The following is a 19,038-nucleotide window of genomic DNA, read 5'->3' as shown; positions in this document are numbered from 1 at the left end:
TCTTTCAACGGGCAATGGATGGCCTGGTTAAGCAGGAAAACCTAAGGGACACTTTTCCCTATCTTGATAACATTACCATTGCAGGTCACGATCAACAGGAACACGACTCCAACCTCCAAAAATTTCGGGATGCCCTCCATCGCCGTAATTTGACCCTGAATGAATCCAAATCTGTTGAGTCGCAACCGACCATCAACATCCTTGGCTACTGCGTAGGCAATGGTATCATTAAGCCAGACCCAGAAAGACTTCGCCCGCTCCAAGAGCTCCCGTCACCTAAGAATCCGGCTTCTTTACGTCGGGCTCTCGGTCTGTTTGCATACTACGCTAAATGGATTCCTCATTTTTCGGACAAAATCCAACCCTTGCTGCATGCTAGATCATTTTCACTGGGAACAGCGGCTGTTGCAGCCTTTAACCTTCTCAAAAAACAGTTGGAGAAAGCGGCTCTTCACTCCATTGATGAGAATCTCCCTTTCGTGGTTGAATGTGATGCCTCGGAGGTGGCGATCTCGGCTACTCTGAATCAGGAAGGTCGTCCTGTAGCATTTATGTCCAGGACCTTACAAGGTGCCGAGCTACATTATCCTCCGGTTGAGAAAGAAGCCACAGCCATCATAGAGGCAGTACGGAAGTGGAACCATTTTCTAGCTCGCCAGCACTTTACATTGATCACGGACCAACGATCAGTCGCCTTCATGCTCGATAATCGAAAACGAACCAAAATTAAGAATAATAAAATACAAATTTGGAGGATGGAACTGGCCTCTTTTGGTTATACCATTCTCTATCGGCCTGGCAAGGAGAATGTGGCCCCGGACACCCTCACACGGGCATTCTGCTCCACTATGTCATCCTCCACTCTCATGGATGTCCACAATGATTTGTGTCATCCTGGCGTTACGCGCATGCTACATTTCGTACGATCACGGAATCTCCCTTTTTCCACTGGAGATGTAAAGAAAATATGCTCAGAATGCCGGCTTTGTGCGGAATTAAAACCTCAGTTCTTCCGCCCCTCAGATGGTATACTCATACATGCAACCCAACCGATGCAACGACTTAGCATCGATTTTAAGGGCCCAGTGCCCTCTTCAACTCGGAACACATATTTGCTCACCATGATCGACGAATATTCACGTTTTCCGTTTGCCTTCCCCTGCTCCAATATGCTGGCGTCCACAGTAATCTGCTGCCTTGAGCAGGTATTTTCTCTCTGTGGCATGCCGGCTTATATTCACTCAGATCGGGGTCCATCCTTTATGTCAAGGGAACTCAAGGACTACCTCTCAGAACGGGGAATTGCTACAAGCAAAACAACACCATACCATCCCATCGGAAATGGGCAGGTAGAGAGGTATAACGGTATCATCTGGAATTCCGTACGTCTCGCTTAAAGATCTCGGGGCCTACCAGACCAGCAATGGGAAACAGTGCTTCCGGATGCATTGCACTCTATACGGTCCCTGCTTTCTACAGCCACAAATACTACACCTCATGAGCGGTTCTTTGGATTCCAGCGTCGCTCATCTCATGGGACATCACTCCCGTCATGGCTAACTACTCCTGGACCTGTATTACTCCGAAGATACGTTCGGACGTCTAAAAATGACCCTCTTGTAGACGAGGTCGAACTAACCGATGCCAACCCCACCTATGCAAACATACGATATTCCGACGGCCGAGAATCTACCGTATCATTACGGGATCTGGCTCCCTGCCCACCAGGACCTAGTGGGACATCGGGTGATGGCATTTCACCAGGAAACTCTTGGGACCTATCGGGTACCCCTCTCCAGGATCCTGATCGGACACCAACTAGCTTGGTGCCGGTAGAACCCCGTGCTCAAGGTTGCGACCCTCCCAGTACCGCGCATGAAAGTACTGATCCGCCACAGACCAGCTCTGCACCTCCCTCTGAACAGAGGCAGTCCGACTTTGAACCTATTGGGGCTCGTACTCGAAGCCATGATCTCCCCGACCCTTCACAGGGCAATCCAGGCCACACAGACTCTGACCAATGGCCAACCGCATGTAAGCGGACCAGCGACCCTCTACGACGGGAATCCAAACGGGTGCGACTCTTCCTTGTTCGGCGGCTGCGGACCAAAAGGTAGACCACAGCCTCCTAATCCTGCAGGAGGGAAGAATGTGATAAAAATGATAACTTCCGGGAAGTTATGTCATCACTTCCTGTGAACTATGAACTATGAACTGTGTACATACCTCACTTCCTGTCATATGTCACTTCCTGTTGGACTGGTATAAATACTGGTCTGTTCAGTATTGTAAGAGGCTTCTACCAGAGGCATGGTAAAGACCTCTCTTGTGTATATAGTGTGTTTATAAGTTACTTAAAGCTTACTTTAAAGTTACTTGATGGTAAGTCTCCTTTTTCTTACATCATGGACTAGGGAATAAACGGTTCATTTTCAGTTTGGCAGGCTGTAACTAGTGGGGTACCACAAGAATTAGTGCTTGGGCCTCAGCTATTCACAATCTGCATCAATGATTTGGATGAGAGGACCAAATGTAATATATCCAAGTTTGCTGATGATACAAAGCTGGGTGGGAATGTAAGTTGTGAGGAGGGTGCAAGAAGGCTTCAAGGGGAGATAGACAGGCTAAGTGAGTGGACAAGAACATGGCAAATGGAATATAATGTGGATAAATGTGAAGTTATCCACTTTGGTAGGAAAAATAGAAAAGCAGAGTATTTTTTAAATGGTGAGAGATTGAGAAATGTTGGTGTTCAGAGAGACCTGGGTGTCCTTGTACACGGATCACTGAAAGTTAACATGCAGGTACAGCGAGCAATTAGGAAAGCAAATGGTGTGTTGGCCTTTATTACAAGAGGATTTGAGTATAAGAGTAAAGATGTCTTACTGCAATTATATATGGCTCTGGTGAGACCACACCTGGAGTATTGTGTACAGTTTTGGTCTCCTGACCTAAGGAAGGATATACGTGCCATAGAGGGAGTGCAACGAAGGTTCACCAGACTGGTTCCTAGGGTGGGGGGATTGTCCTATGAGGCGAGATTGAGTAGACTAGGCCTATATTCTCTAGAGTTTAAAAGAATGAGAGGTGATCTCATTGAAACATACAAAATTCTTACAGGACTTGACAGGGTAGATGCAGGGAGGGTGTTTCCCCTGGCTGGGGAGTCTAGAACCAGGGGTCACAGTCTCAGAATAAGGGGTCGGCCATTTAGGACTGAGATGAGGAGAAATTTCTTCACTCAAAGGGTGGTGAATCTTTGTAATTCTCTACCCCAGAGGGCTGAGGAGGCTCAGCCGTTGAGTATATTCAAGACAGATCGATAGATTTTTGAATATTAGGGGAATCAAGGGATATGTGGAAAGTGGAGATGAGGAAGAAAATCAGCTATGATCTTATTGAATGGCCTACTCCTGCTCCTAGTTCTTGTTCTTATGTTGGGCCAGAAATTCGTGACCAAATGCGTGAGTACGGTCTGGGTACTCACGCATCTGGCCGTTGGAAATGCCGGCGTTCAGCATGCACAGCGCATGCGGGGAACGCCGGCATTTCCAGACCTCGGAACGAAGGGGTTCATAGGCACAGCGCGTGCGACTGCACAGGCAGCGCTTGCGCAGTGAACTTCGTCGATTTCATTCATGGATTCAGTGAGGGTAAGTCCTTACAAGTTACACTTGAAAAAAGCATGTGTAAAGTTGTTCCAAGGCTGCGGAGGAAGATATATTTTATCGTGGAGCTTCTGAAAGGCAATATTTGTGTTTGGGAAAGGGAGGGAAGTTATTTTAAGTAAGTTTTAAAGTTTAAATTTTTTTTTTTAAACGGGTTTTCAGAACGGTAGGTAGAAGGAGCAATTGTGGCTGTGCGAATTGAATGTGAAAATGAGTGTTCTAAAATGAGTAATGTAACATTTCCAGCACTTTTAAGAAAGAAACTTTTCATCAGTAATAAGTAATTATGTATGTATGTCCGCATATATTCCTTTACGTATATGTATGTATATGTTTTATATTCCTTTACTTATGTGTATGAATGTATGTTTTTAATTATGATTTTCCAATAAGTTACTTTCTCTGAAAGTCATAATTAAATAATACATTCATACACAAGTAAAGGAATATATACATAACACGCAAAGGAATATATACAGACATACATACTTTCAGAAGCTCCACGATAAGAAATATCTTCCTCCGCAGCCTCTGGAGCAACTGTACCCATGCTTTTTTCATGTGTAAGTTGTAAGGACTTGACCTCACTGAAAGCATGAATGAAAGCGGCGAATTTTACTGCGCACGCGCTGCCTGTGCAGTCGCACGCGTTCTGCCTCTGAACCCCTTCGTTCAGAGGACAGGAAATGCCGGTTTTCCCCACATGCACTGTGCATGCTGAAAACCGGCATTTCCTCCGGCCAGACGCGTAAGTACCCCGACCGTACTCGCGCATTTGGGAGGGAATTACTGGGCCAACATTTTACATGTCAATAAAATGAAAAATTTAACAATTGCACGATTTGCCCCCTCGCATCTGCGACTGAGGGTCCAAGGAGGTGCATTGCGCAAGAGGTCATCGTCGTACGTATCCTCACACTGTTCCCTTTCGGGAACTGTATGAAGTGGTGGAAGGATTTATGGCCGTGATTAACGCTCATTCCGTGACCGTAACCATCTTTGAACCAGCCATTAGGGTGGTTAGTCCTATGGCGTGAGGGTTTTACGGGCTCCCACAACCCATCTGAGGGTGGGGGGGGCCACCCACACCCACGGACGCACGTATCCCGCTGGATGTCCACCCAGAATTTATAGTTGGAGCTCCGACTCCACTTGCCGGGACTGTCTGGAGTGGGGTTCGAAACCCTACTCCTTCTGGCCCAGCAGCGGGGATGCTTACTGCTACGCAAAAGGCCCACACCGCACAAAAGGTGACACCCATACGTTTCCTGCGCCTTTTCCTTCCCCGTGACTGGAGCCCTATGCTGCCACTTGAAAGACCAAGCTATCATCTGCCCTTTTTGCGGCGCCTTTGACTTCTCATTACCAATGATGAGCAGGCGCTGCGCCTCCACCTCCTTGAGGAGATTGCTGAGGTCATCATCAGTTCAATTGTGAGTTCTTTTAATGCCGTGAATTGTGCTCATTCCAGCCATTTCACGTTGCTAATCGGATTGGGCCTTTGGCATAGCGGTAGGATCCCCGCCGCTGGGCCAGATCAGGGTAGGGTTTCGAACCCCGCTCCAGACAGTCCCGGCAAGTGGAGTCGGAGCTCCGGCTCTAAATTCTGGGTTGACATCCAGTGGGATATTTGCGTCCGTGGGTGTGGGTGGCCCCCCCTCCTTGTATAGCTTGTGGGAGCCCGTAAAACCCTCCCGGCATAGGACTAACCGCCCTAATGGCTGGTTCAAAGATGGTTACGGTCACGGAATGAGCGTTAATCATGGCCATAAATCCTTCCACCACTTCATACAGTTCCCCAAAGGGAACAGTGTGAAGACACGTATGACGACGACATTGCTAAATAAATAAATGGAATTTAAAAAATTCTTTTAGGGCTTTTAAAAGTCTTTAAATTGCTTTAATTCTGTTTAAAACTACTTCAGATTCTTCAAAATAATGTAAACGTTTTTAAAAGTTTATAAAAGTTACCAAAAGCTTCAAAAAACTTCCAAAAACCTATTTAAACTGCTGCTTTGCATGTAAAAATGCTTAGCAGCTTGGCAGAAACATTGGGGACGTGTCCTGTTAAACTGAGACCTTAAGGGGCGTGTCTCAGTTGCACAACGCGCTCCAGGCTTCGCGCTGGCTGCACTCCTGGGCGGCGTGACGTCAAACGCTGCCCGGGATTCTTCAGATTCAAAATGGAATTCCAGGCGTCCCTGGAGGTGATCGGCAGGCGCGTCGGGTAAGTGCAAATCGGGACCTTGCACGCGCGGCAAGCCCCGTTCACGAATTTCTGGCCCGTTATGTTCAGAGGGATGTTTTTAAGGCAACTGGATTATATAAGCTATTTAAAACTATTGTCGATGGAGAAACTGATGAAAGGAACCTGTTAAACAATACACCTAGCTTATTTGTATTCAGTTTTATTATAGTAGAAATTTTGCTTTTAAAAGAAACTAATTCTTGGGTGCTTTTCTGTTTGCTCTGTGTGGTTAATAGAACTAGTACTTAATCACTAAATATATTTTCAATTTAATCTTCATAGGCTAAATACTACGGACTGAAAAATAGTTATTTGCATACAGTTGTAAAAGAGAATAGATGTATAACCAGCTGAAACTGATCTGTATTTCAAAAATGAGCTTTACCGATGTAAATTGTACATGAGATGAAGATGTATCTAATGGATGAAACTAAAGTTACAAAAATAGAACTAGAAGTGTCAGAAGCAAATATAAGTTGTAAAAGTATGCATGCAATATTTGAATTTAGAGAGTTTGAACTGTGATTACTGTGTCTCTTGCTTTCTGTTCTTTTGTTTTCTTTACTAGTTGTGTGCGTGTGTGTGAACGAGCATTATTAAATTACAATGCAGAAACATAGCAATACATTTCCCTTTTCCCTGTTACAAATTTACAGTCCTGAAAATACAACGGATATCAAAATGAACATTGAAGAGGTGCCAACGAGAAATGTCCTTGATGCTGAAACGTCTGTATGAAACATGCTACATCCTTACCAACCATGAAAGACTTCTCTTTATGAAAGCTACTACTTGAGCCACAACTGAACCTCTAAATCCTTTGCAGGAAATAGAAATGTGTTGCTGGATCTAATCAGTGTCTCAGTCAGAGTGAAACTCTTCTGAACAAGATTGTTTCACCCGTGTACTATTCTGCTATGTCAATTGCAATGCTAGCTACTATTTCAATCTTCACATCTATAGGCTCAATAATTTTTAATTTAAAATTTTGGCGTAGGGTTATGAAGAGTAAACCAGCAATAGTCTAGTACACAAGTTTATAAAAAAAAAAAAATCTGTTTCCCAACATGTGATTTACTTGATACTAATACCATCAAATGATGTACTATTTAAAAAATGGAAAGTAGTACACAATGGACATATATATATATATATATATTATCAATATGTTGCTCATTGACGTTCATTATAATCCCATTGAGATAAGTAATAGTCACAATAAGATTTTCAATCAAATCTACATAAATATATCTCATCATTTGTCAGTGGTCCTCAAGAATTTTGTTGCTACTGGTTAACTGAAGTAGCATTCAGTAACAAGTGTTGCAATAGGATATGAAAGAAGAACAGGTATTTAAATTGGTATTCTGTACCTGAGGGGGTGTGCATTTGTTGACTATACTGGTGTGATACCAGTTTTTATATTGGTCTGTTGCTATCTTTTTATTTACAAAATGGTTTATCAGTATTGCAATACTGACTTGAGACTATCTGTATCTGAACTGTTTACATTTGACTTTATTCAACATGATATACTGTAGGCTTTAGTTGGCATTGCAGTTTGTTACATGTTTTATTTATATTTAGACTGTCAAAAAAATTTCAGAAATTGCTATGCTATATGGAATACAAAAAAGATTTGACTAATTTTATAAAGATTGTTGTAGTATTTTTTGTCTTTGTACTTTGGATACGTAGAGTAACCACTTTCTATGAGCAGTACAGTAGTTATAGTGTTAGGTCAGTAACTCTAGAGCCATCTCAGGAAATCGTAATCTTCCCAGTGATCGACGTTGCCATGCTTTTACACAGTTCATGAAATTGTTTTGTCTTCCAGACTAGATGAAGCTCTTTTTTTTTTAAAGTGGCTTTTTTTGACCAGCCATTTTACTTTTAAGTGGGGCAAGTTGTTTTATCTTTAGTCTGAAATACAAGTCCAATGCAACACAGAATTGCATTCAATCATTGCAAAATAATCGCCAAACAAATAGCCAAGACACAAAATTGGTAATATTGTGAAATGTTTGGTTTGTATCATAATACTCGTTACAGTATATAGTTACACGTATGGCAAGTTCTGTGGGTACTTTCAGAAGTAACCCCATTTTCTGCTTCTGTTTTATTAAATGTACAGATTCTAATCACTGTAATTGAATAATTGAGTTTGCATAATATAACAAGGGATGTGAATTATAGAAACTTATTTTAATTGTCAGTTGGTGAACTGAAGTTTTCTATTTAATTTTATAGGTTACGCTAAAGAATTAGTATTGTGTTGATACTGTTGACTGTTAGATGCTAAAAACAGTATGAGATTTTAACAGGTTGAAAACTGGTTTCTGGCAGGGACAGTTTAATCCAATTCGTTTTTAAAATCTGCTGTTAATTTTATGTCTTCCTATGTTCTGCATATTTAATCACAGAACAAATAAAATCCCTAGTATTCATCAATTTTCATAAAATTGTCTAATTTCAGATAATTATGGTTAAAGTTTTTATGACTATTTGTAAGTACAGTAGTGATTTCATTTATTTTTGTAAGGAGACCTAAAACAATGTAAAAATGTTATAGTAATTCATTGTCTTAGCTTAAATGACCATATATGTGCATATTCCAGATTTTGTTTCCTAGTTAAGGACAACGTCTTGCCTTCAGCTGTTGAATATTAGAGGAAAATAGCTTTTTTGTAATGTCATATCTGTTAATGAAAGCAATAAAGCCTCTTATTGTATTAAATGTGATATTGATGTATGTTCTTTATAGGCATTTGTTCAGGGAAGGAATAAGTAAATGACTCTGATCTGCGGTACTGTAATTTTGATTTTACAAAAACATTGCATTTGAATTCTTGAGTTTTCAATATTTATTTTCAATGATTATACCCATTTTGACCAGGTTTCCCAAAATTAAAATTTCAAACACTGGCCTGCATATTAACTGCACTGGCAAATTAATTTTCCACCTGCCTGCGGCAGCATGAGACCAAATCAATTTTAACGGCTGGATCTCCTATAAATCCCGCCAGCCGACTTCATGACCAAAATGGATGGGAAGTGGCAGAGAATAGACAGCGAGTTCGGGTTTCAAGGGCATCTCTCATTCTGGAAGGGGGGATCTGGGAAGTGGAGGCCTAACCTTTCCTTGTGCAGCCCAGAGGAGTGCTCTTGTTCCTCTTAGATTTACAAAGGAAAGAAACGCAACGCTTTTTCGTCCTCTTCTGGCGATGATCCTCTTCTGTCCCGGATTGGCCTGCCAGGAACGCTGCAGCGGCTTCTCCTCTCAAGCCTCAGTTAAAATTGCAGTCTAGTCCCGGTGGCATCATCGGAACCCATTATGCATATGTAAAGATGGACTTCACTGGCTTTGGCCACCTGGTCATGAGAGTAGGTTAAATATTGCAGGTGGTGGGATCCTGGTGGTTCCAGAGTGGTTAAATAACTAGGGCTGTTTTAACTGCCTGTCTAGCCAGTTTTCACCAGATGAGTAGGCTTAAAATCACCTCCACCATGTCAGAAACCTTGTTTTCAAAGCATTGGTTTAACTTGCTACTAGTTTACGATAGGACCCTGGATGAAGAAAATATACATGAATGAAACAATTATAAAGTTTCTACAGTCTGCTAATTGTTACAGGTGTGAAACAATTATAAAGTTTCTACAGTCTGCTAATTGTTACAGGTGTTAAGTGCACACTTTTCTAATGACAAAAAAAAGGTAATATTAGTAAAGAGTTTGCTATTTTGTTTTCCTCCCTACTCTGCACTGAGTGCAATGGGGAACATAAAATGTGATTTTTGAAGAAAACTATGCTTTTCAAATAAGATACTTTAATGCCACCCTTTCTTTGACAGCACCTCCCAAATCCATGACCTCTACTGCCTAGAAGGTCAAGGGCAGCAGGCGTATGGGAACACCACCATCTGCAAGTTCTCCTCCAAGTCATACACCATCCTGACTTGGAAATATGTCGCCATTCCTTCATCGTCGCTGGATCAAAATCCTGGAACCCCCCTACCTAACAGGGCTGGGAGTACCTTCACCTGTAGTGGTTCAAGAAGGCGGCTCACCATTACCTCCTTGAGGGCAATTAGGGATGGGCAATAAATGCTGGTCTTGCCAGCGATGCCCATATCCCATGAATGGAGTTTTCTTTTTTTATATATTCAATCAGATATTGGATGTTCTGCCTAGCCATGGAATCAGATTAAATTTATTCTGTGAATTTTATCACGGTTTCCTTTCAAAATTGATGCACAGAGCACTTGTAACCAATCATTGACGTAAAATAGAAAATTATGGTTGCAGAATTATTCCATGTCTGACCCTTTCAGGAGGGTAAGGATTAGGTGAAAAAATGGGAAGAGAGTAACAGAAGCATGAAGGAGAGTTGTTCTTGCTGCCAGCAAAGGACAAGAATCGTTCAATCCTCATTTTATTTGTTTTGGAATATTTTTGAAATTGTTGCTTATCCAAAGATTTTGAGAGTTTCTACCATGCCATTGCTGAACAGCTCTCCCGGCTGGTTTTCTTTTTCATGTTTTCATGCTTTCCTTCTATTAAAAGGTGTTCTGCCAACCGAATGGTATGGAACCTCCTCAAGCAGTGAGGCAACCAATTGTCTATGGAGTCTCTTTGGAGTGACAGCACAATACACCATTTTGCTGTGTCTAACTGGAACACTCACACCTACTCTGAAATAGGAAGCAAAATGTAGAAGTGAGGATTCAACGGAACCAGGCAGAGTGCTATTTGCATATAAAGTTGCTAGTGTGACAATATCTGCAGTGCTGGGACTGATCTTCACAAATGCAAATTCTATGGCATGTTGCACACAGTTACAGGTATTAGTATTTGTACCCAGACACGTCCAGTAATTGTTCTGGAAGCATAACAGGTGTTGCCAGTAGGACCAGAAGACTACAGTAATTATTGTACTGACGCTAGATGAGGACATTGGGTTTGTAAGGGATGGTGTGGGGGCGGGGGGTTGTTTGTCAGTTTCACCTCTGACTCCTTTGAGCGGTTCAAATCGCTCCCCACTCCCTTTTGTTCTGGACTTTGGACTTATTTGGGGGTTGTAATAAACTTGCAACAGACATCTGGATTAGTCAAACTTTAAAAGGGTGGGGAACACACAGAATAAGCGAGGGAGAATTACAATACACAAAATCCCTTACCCTCCCAACCCCACTACACTAGCTAGGCTGGAATCCAGAGGACCAGGAAATGCTCACCAAAACGACTTTCTTGACAGGCTGTGGAGGTTCGCAATTTCGGGGTTCTCTTTAGTTGTGGCGGTTGGGGCCTGCCGTACCTTGGACGTGGTAGAAGACTGCACCTGCGTTGGGTCTTCAGTTTGGGTTGCTCCACTGATGCGGTTAGTCGCGCTGTTGGATTTGTCGGGTAAGTACCCAATTTTCTTTGGTTAGGGCTAGTTTTAGGGTCTTTTGTGTCCAAATCTTACCCAGGGGTAAGTCAGACTAGCCTGTAGAGTGGAAACAAGTCTTTGGTTCGTGAGTTTTTCAGCGGTTGGTTTCTTGTTGGTCGCAGTGGCCCAATATTACCTGGTTGGTGGTAATATTGGTGGTTGTTGGTTTCTGTAGGCCTTTGGTTGCCGCGATCTCTGTTTCTTCTTTCTTCCTTCAAGTCTCCGATGATGATCTCTCTCTTGAGCTGGTTGGCTGAACTTGAACTTCTGTCTTCGGTGATGAGCTGAACTGTGTTGAACTGAAAAGGCAGGCCTCAATTATACTAATTTGGGGCCTGGCTTATTTGACCGCCAAATCTCGGGTTTCTTTGTTAAATTTGGCGGGTTCGTTATTTTTATTGTGTTTTAAAACTTTAACGAGCTTCGGGGATGGTCCATCCAAACTTAACGAGTTTAGGGGATGGCTCATCTAAACTTAGTCGGCCTTTAACTGGTTTCGGGATTGGCTTGAAACCAATTTTTAAAATGCAAAACGTTTGTCAATCTCTTTAATTGGTTTTGGACTGTGGTTTCTTTGTGGTAACCTGTAGGGCTAATGTTCCTTCCTTTGTGTTGCTGGGGACATGTCCTGTTTATTCAATACCTGGCTCTACGATTTCTCGACGGGAAACAGGCTTCATTGTCCTTATGTGTGTAGCCTGGCGAAATGGAGCAGCACAGGACACAGAACTTTCTTTTTTCTGGGGTTTTTTATTCTGAATTAATAACTTGGGTTCTAGGCTTAGGATGTAGTTGTAAATACATAAAACCACATTTAATTGTATAAAATACGGAAAAGACGGAAATACGGCAAATACAAGAAAACACAGTCGATAAAATACAGCAGTGGCTTGCTGTAGAACAGAACACGAGGCAAACCACAGGTGCAGTTAGTTAGTTAGCTAACACTCATTATACAAAACAAAACCAATAGTACAATACATTCTTATGTCCCGTTATCACTTGTTATATCTTACAAGAAAACACAGAATATTAAACTCGTTCGCAACGTAGCCCCCAAGGGCTCAACAACAATTTTAGCACGTGTTAACACCAGCACATGGTGGGACAATCTGCAAGCATCCCCGTGGTATCGAGTGATTCGGGAAACAATATCACTTTAAAACTATGGGCTGCACTAAATACTGTTTTAGTTGTACTTTACACAGAATAAGTTCATTTCAAAAGTCATATTCACCCCAGCTCTCTCAGAGCAAATCTCTCACGCTGGATGTAGAAAATGGAAGCTGTGAAGAAAGGGGAGGTTCCTTTGGCATCACATGGTCCTACCCATAACCCTTTTCTCCTTGTTCAAATTACTAAAGGGGAAAATGAACCGCGCCATCTAGTGGACTTAAATATTCACTGCATTTTCCCCACTTGGCTACATTCTCCCCTGCTTTAAAGTCAACGTCCTCGGTGACTTAGCACCAGTTTTTAACTTCTTTTACAGCTTCTTGAAAAAATGCAGCACCCAGACTAGATAAAACATGAGAGAACACCTCAGGACTGAGTGAGACTGCATTACAGGCTGACTGAGGCAAATGGTACGGGTTAGGGTTTACCCCAGCATTGGCTCTTTTAGTTCTGCGAGGAGCCGGAATGGGTACCTCAACCTCAGTCCCACACTCAGAAGGATCTGAATGCTCTGGCTCAGAAACAGCCTCTGATTCCTGTACATCTTGGGCGTTACCAACAGGATCATTGTTTACTTTTTCCTCCTGAGTTAACTCTGGATAGGTGACTTCCTCTACCACAACAAACTCAGTATCAGAGGGCTCTGGCAACGATTCTGTCAAAAGAGTGACAGGGGGTACGGTGACAGGGGACTTGGTTCTCATCCGCCTAGGCTCAGGGACAGGGGTAACACATGGCCTAAGATTAACTCTATGGACCCTTTTTAAAGGACCGCCCTCTAAAGGCTTAACTGCATGTGTAGTGCCCTGTACCTCCACCACTCTGTACACAGTCGGACCCCAAGCATCCGGAATTTTGTTCCTACCCAAAGGCCTGTGTCGTAAGTATACCAGCTGACCCACCTCAATGGTTGGACAGTACACTTTGTCTTTGTTAAGTTCAATTCTTTGAGCTGATTTCTTTTCAGTGTACTCTCTTGCCCTTGCATGTGCCTCATTCAAACGCTCTTGGTGGACAACCAACCACTCATGTTTCTTGTCTAACACTTGCTCCTGACCTAATAAAGCATCTACAGGAAGGTGTAGATGAACCCCGAAAAGCAGATAGTACGGTGAGTAGCCAGTCGTAGCATGGGGTGTTACATTGTAGGCATACACCAACTCAGATAAGTGCTCAGGCCAGCGGCGTTTCTTTTCTGGAGGCAGTGTACGCAAAAGATCATGTAAAGATCTGTTGAATCTCTCACATTGAGCATTTCCTTCCGGGTGGTGTGGGGTAGTGCGGGTTTTCTTTACACCATAAAGCTTACACAGCTCGGCAATGATTTCACTCTCAAAATTTCGACCTCTGTCTGAATGCAATCTTTCTGGGACCCCATACTTCATGAACCACTCTGAGAAGGACTTTTGCCGTGGTATCAGCCTTTTGGTCCCGAGTAGGGAAGGCTTGTGTGAATTTAGTGAAAACATCTGTCACCACTAACACATTCTCACGACCATCAGAGGCCGGTTCCAGCATGGTGAAATCTACAGCAACTACTTCAAGGGGCCGGGAGGCTAGAAATGATTTCATAGGGGCATGTATCTTGGGGTGGGGCATTTTTGTCAAAACACACCTCTCGCATTTCTTGACCCACTGTTCCACATCCTCATACATCCCAACCCAAAAACATCTCTGTCTCAAAAGGTTCTGTGTGCGCTCTATTCCCTGATGGCCCATACGATCATGCACACCTTCAAGCACGACTTCTTTCAAACAAGAGGGCAGTAGTAGCTGGTGACATTCACCAACATGGACATCCTCGATTACACGGTACAACAAGCCATCTTGCTCACAAATACGGTGCCACTGCTTTAACGTGGATAATACTAGCTTGGATAACTGCGACCTCTCCTTATAAGTTGGCTTTCGCTGCTCACCCCAAAACTTCCTAAACACGCTGAGGGTGGGGTCTGTGTCCTGAAACTTACGTAGTTCCTCTTTAGAGTAACCGGGAAGTGTTGGTGTGTTACCCACTGACTCACTACGCTCAGTACTTTCTTCTGCGTCCGAAACACGGATCTGTCTGACTTTACAGCACTTGACTCCTGCTGTCACTAAGTCTGGTCCTAGAGCTGTTCCCTTGTGAATGACATTACATATGGCCACACAATCATCATAGTCTGCATCCCCACTGTCTGACTCGGGCTCCCCTGCTAACGGCTGCCTAGAGAGGGCATCTGCTGCTGCATTACAGCGGTACTTGACGTCAAAGTCAAAAACAGCTAACTGAGCCACCCATCTTTGTTCAACAGCACCTAACTTAGCTGTAGAAAGGTGACACAGGGGGTTGTTAACTGTTATGACTGAACTTGGAACCTAGAAGGTAACCTCGAAATTTCTCTGAAACAGCCCATTTGAGGGCGAGGAGCTCTAGTTTCATACTGCTGTAGTTTCTGTCATTTCTTTCAGCATTACGGAGCCTCCTACTGGCATATGCTATCACTCTCTTCCTATCTCCCTGCTGCTGGTGGAGGATGGCACCTAATCCTAGGTTACTGGCATCCGTCTCTACAATGAAAGGCTGAGTGAAATCTGCGTAACCTAACACTGGAGCACTGATCAGCTTTTCTTTCAACTGTTCGAAAGCAGCTTGGCACTCAGCTGTCCATGAACCTTCAAACAACCGTTTTGCTTTTGCTGGGCTGTCTTCCCTAAGGCATGCATTGACTACGTCATGGAGAGGGCCAGCTCGTTTAGAAAAATCCTCAATGAACCTCCTGTAATAACTACAGAAGCCAAGAAATGACCTCAGATCTTTGACTGTACTGGGGACCTGCCACTTCTTTACGGTGGCAATTTTCTCTGGATCTGTCCCTATACCCTCCCCTGAAATTTGATGCCCAAGGAACCTGACTTCCTGCTGCAGGAAGTGACACTTTTCAAGCTTTACTTTCAAGCCTGTCTCTTTCAGTCGTCTTAGAGCTGTCTCAAGCCTCTCTAAATGGCCCGGGAAGGTCTGAGAGAACACAAGGATGTCATCTAAATACACCAATAGGATGTGGAACACTAAGTCGCTCATAGTCGCTTGCATAAGTCGTTGAAAAGTCGCAGGTCCATTACAGACACCAAAAGGCATTCTGAGGTACTCAAAAAGGCCAAAAGGAGTTGTAAAAGCAGTCTTAGGCCTGTCACTTTCACGAACAGCAACCTGGTGGTACCCACTTGCAAGATCAATGGTCGAGAAGAACTTTGCACCATGAAGGGCATCAAAACTCTCGTCAATGCGGGGCAAAGGAAATGCGTCACGTCTGGTTTTTGAGTTTAGTTTCCTAAAGTCAACACATAGTCGTATGTCTCCATCAGTCTTACGAACTACCACTATGGCTGAAGCGTATGAACTATTGCTCTCCTGGATGACACGCTTTCTTAGAAGCTTAGTGATGTGGTCCCTCACCTCTTTGTACAGTGTAGGTGGGACACGACGGTATGGCTCTGTAACTGGTGCGTCATCTACCAAGTTAATCTCATGCTCAACTTTATCAGTGTAGCCTAGGTCCTCATCCTTAAAAGCAAATACTTCCGAATACCTGGCTAAAAGTGCACCTAACTCTGCTTGTTGGCCCTGTGTGCCACCTATGTGTAGTTTGTCCAAAAGCAACTGAATGTCTTGGTCTGTCATCTGTCCTCCTTTTCTGCCAACAGTTACTTCCTCTGTGTCAGCGGAGATGCGTTGAAATCGCACCTCACAGGAGTCCTTGGCTACACACTCTGCCTGAGTCGGAATACCAAGCCTGGTCCTGGGGCTTAACCACACATCCTCCTCAGAGAAATTTACCACCTGCACTGGAAATAAATGTCCCTTTGATTCAACTAGAGTGGGGACAACTACCAGGCCACCTGGCAATGGTGTGTTACCTGGCTCCAACAGCATTTTAGTGCTGTCACCTGACTGAGTTTTAAGTCCCTTTACATAGACTGTAGCTATGGAAGACGCAGGCACATGTACAGCACCCCTACCAGCTACACGGGCAGAAGATGACTTTGGAGTGATGTTACACTGTTGTACTTGCTGAAATGCTTCCCTCCAATCTGAATCTAACTTTCCCCCTAGAGTAGTGTCAAACTCAGCATGAACTAGTTGTCTGCATCGGCTGATGATGTTCATACCAATAAGACCTGGTGCTGCAGGCTGTGACTGCTGATGCTCTTTGACTACCAGGAAACCACACTCGGGTAAGGTTATGCCCATAGTTTCAACGTCTAACTCAAGGTAGCCCAAGTAGGGAATGTCCAACCCGTTGGCGGCAGTGATCTTAAGCCACCCAGTTGTAGACAGCATATCCTCATCCCTCCCAAGTAGGTGCTCTCTGAAAAAACCTTCAGAAATAGTGCTGACCTGGCTCCCGGTACCCAGTAAACAGTTAGCAGTAACCCCCCCAATCTTGAGATCTACTACTGGACATTTACCTATTGCACGGTCAAGAAATCTGTCACGAATACAAGTACTGTTCTGAGAGCCTGCAGGTTTTCCTCGCATTGCCCGGCTCATGGCAATCGAGGGAGCTGGTTTTCCTGCACCCCAGCCGGTATCGGTGGATGTGTTTGCTACCTTGTGCTTCTGAGGACACTGTTTGGCAATGTGTCCCGCCCAGTTACACTTAAAGCAAATAGGCTGACCTTCATCAGTGAACTTTGGCTTGGCTCTAGGTTTCCCAACCTTGTCATTACCCGTGTTTTCCTTCTGTAGAGCAAGACCCCGTACTGCCTCTGTTAGTTCCCCGATAGCTTTAACCTGCTCCGCCACCACTTTAAGAACATCCTGTAAAGTGACAGCCTGGCTGCCTGGTACCCCAATGGCAGAACACTGAAGATCCCTCCCCGTACTGTCACACACTACATTCTTGCTCTTTGCAACTTTAGTGCTACAGGGCTGGTCTTCTAAGGACCATAAGACAGCTTCCTCACGTACATCAAACAGGGTAGACTGGGGGTTGCCTCGTACAAACTTGCGCAACTCTCTCCGGAGTGAGGGATCTCTAACACCATCAACAAATCTGTTTCTGACAACCCGTTTTGTGTTCAGCACAGCATCTGGTGATTGCTTTACTACAGCTCTAATAATCTGAGAGAGTGCATGTGAGTATTCTTGGAAATCTTCACCCTCTTCTTGCTTGCGTCCATAGAAAGTTTCTAACAGCTGAGACTCACTGCGTTTTTCGGTGAAAGCCCCCCTTAGGTAACTGAACAGGTCACTGGGCTGCTTAGACTCTCCACCCAACTGTAACCTAATTTCCTGTAGGGCTGCCCCCCTCAACAAAGATCGAATGAAATCTACCTGCTCTGCAGGAGTCTGATCTCTAGCTCGTAGTACACTTTCAACCTCTTCAATGAACTCATCAACTGAACGACTATCTTTAGATACCTCACCACTGAATGGTTGGATCTGACGCTCTCTAGGTACATACACATATGACTTGGTTGCCCCATTACCTAGAGTGGCAATAATTGCCATTGCTTGGTCATGGTTTTTTTTTCAACTCTGAAATCTGTGACTTGAGTTCATCTATCCGTTTGCCCTCACCCACACTAGAGGTATTGTCCTCAACATCCGAAGTGTGAGCTCCAACCTCCTCATCAGGAGACGCTAACATTTTGACTCAGTTCACAAGTCCCTGACAGCCACTGAATGGGATGGCAGCTGCGACGATTCTTCTCCAATGGTGTCCCTCCTCAGTGCCTTGATGGGTCCTCTCCCAGATTGGTCCTGGCGCCCTCTGGATCCCGTCTGTCTGGTCTGGTCCTCCTTAGCAACCCCAGGCAGCACTCTCCGTCCATCTCCAGGTCCACTTGGCACCACACCGCTCTTCCCCCACTGCCGTATTTTATGTATTTTTTCTTTACCGAGCCTGAGAAACTCCAAGCTAACAGACCCCACTCCTGGTACCAAAATGTGTAGCCTGGCGAAATGGAGCAGCACAGGACACAGAACTTTCTTTTTTCTGGGGTTTTTTATTCTGAATTAATAACTTGGGTTCTAGGCTTAGGATGTAGTTGTAAATACATAAAACCACATTTAATTGTATAAAATACGGAAAAGACGGAAATACGGCAAATACAAGAAAACACAGTCGATAAAATACGGCAGTGGCTTGCTGTAGAACAGAACACGAGGCAAACCACAGGTGCAGTTAGTTAGTTAGCTAACACTCATTATACAAAACAAAACCAATAGTACAATACATTCTTATGTCCCGTTATCACTTGTTACATCTTACAAGAAAACACAGAATATTAAACTCGTTCGCAACGTAGCCCCCAAGGGCTCAACAACAATTTTAGCAAGTGTTAACACCAGCACACGGTGGGACAATCTGCAAGCATCCCCGTGGTATCGAGTGATTTGGGAAACAATATCACTTTAAAACTATGTCTGGGCTGCACTAAATACTGTTTTAGTTGTACTTTACACAGAATAAGTTCATTTCAAAAGTCATATTCACCCCAGCTCTCTCAGAGCAAATCTCTCACGCTGGATG

At 43.8% G+C, this 19,038-nt stretch overlaps 1 protein-coding gene across 11 annotated transcripts in view; it reads left to right on the top strand.

The window, feature by feature from the left end:
* The window catches only part of LOC147117517 (sodium bicarbonate cotransporter 3-like), a 288,206-nt gene extending 279,553 nt beyond the window's left edge, over positions 1–8,653 (top strand). For all 11 annotated transcript variants that reach the window (XM_085988558.1, XM_085988561.1, XM_085988562.1 and 8 more), the window contains one exon: positions 6,573–8,653. In XM_085988558.1, coding sequence (XP_085844684.1) covers positions 6,573–6,654 — 82 coding nt within the window. In that variant the 3' untranslated portion in view covers positions 6,655–8,653. The remainder of the gene's footprint in view (positions 1–6,572) is intronic.
* Positions 8,654–19,038: the final 10,385 nt, after the last annotated feature.

Source organism: Somniosus microcephalus, chromosome 5 (genome assembly GCF_052327205.1).
Source record: "Somniosus microcephalus isolate GS21.2 chromosome 5, FLI_Smic_1.0, whole genome shotgun sequence".
Taxonomy (NCBI): domain Eukaryota; kingdom Metazoa; phylum Chordata; class Chondrichthyes; order Squaliformes; family Somniosidae; genus Somniosus; species Somniosus microcephalus.
Note: the sequence above shows the minus strand (reverse complement) of the source record. Positions and strands in the feature narration are given on the sequence as shown.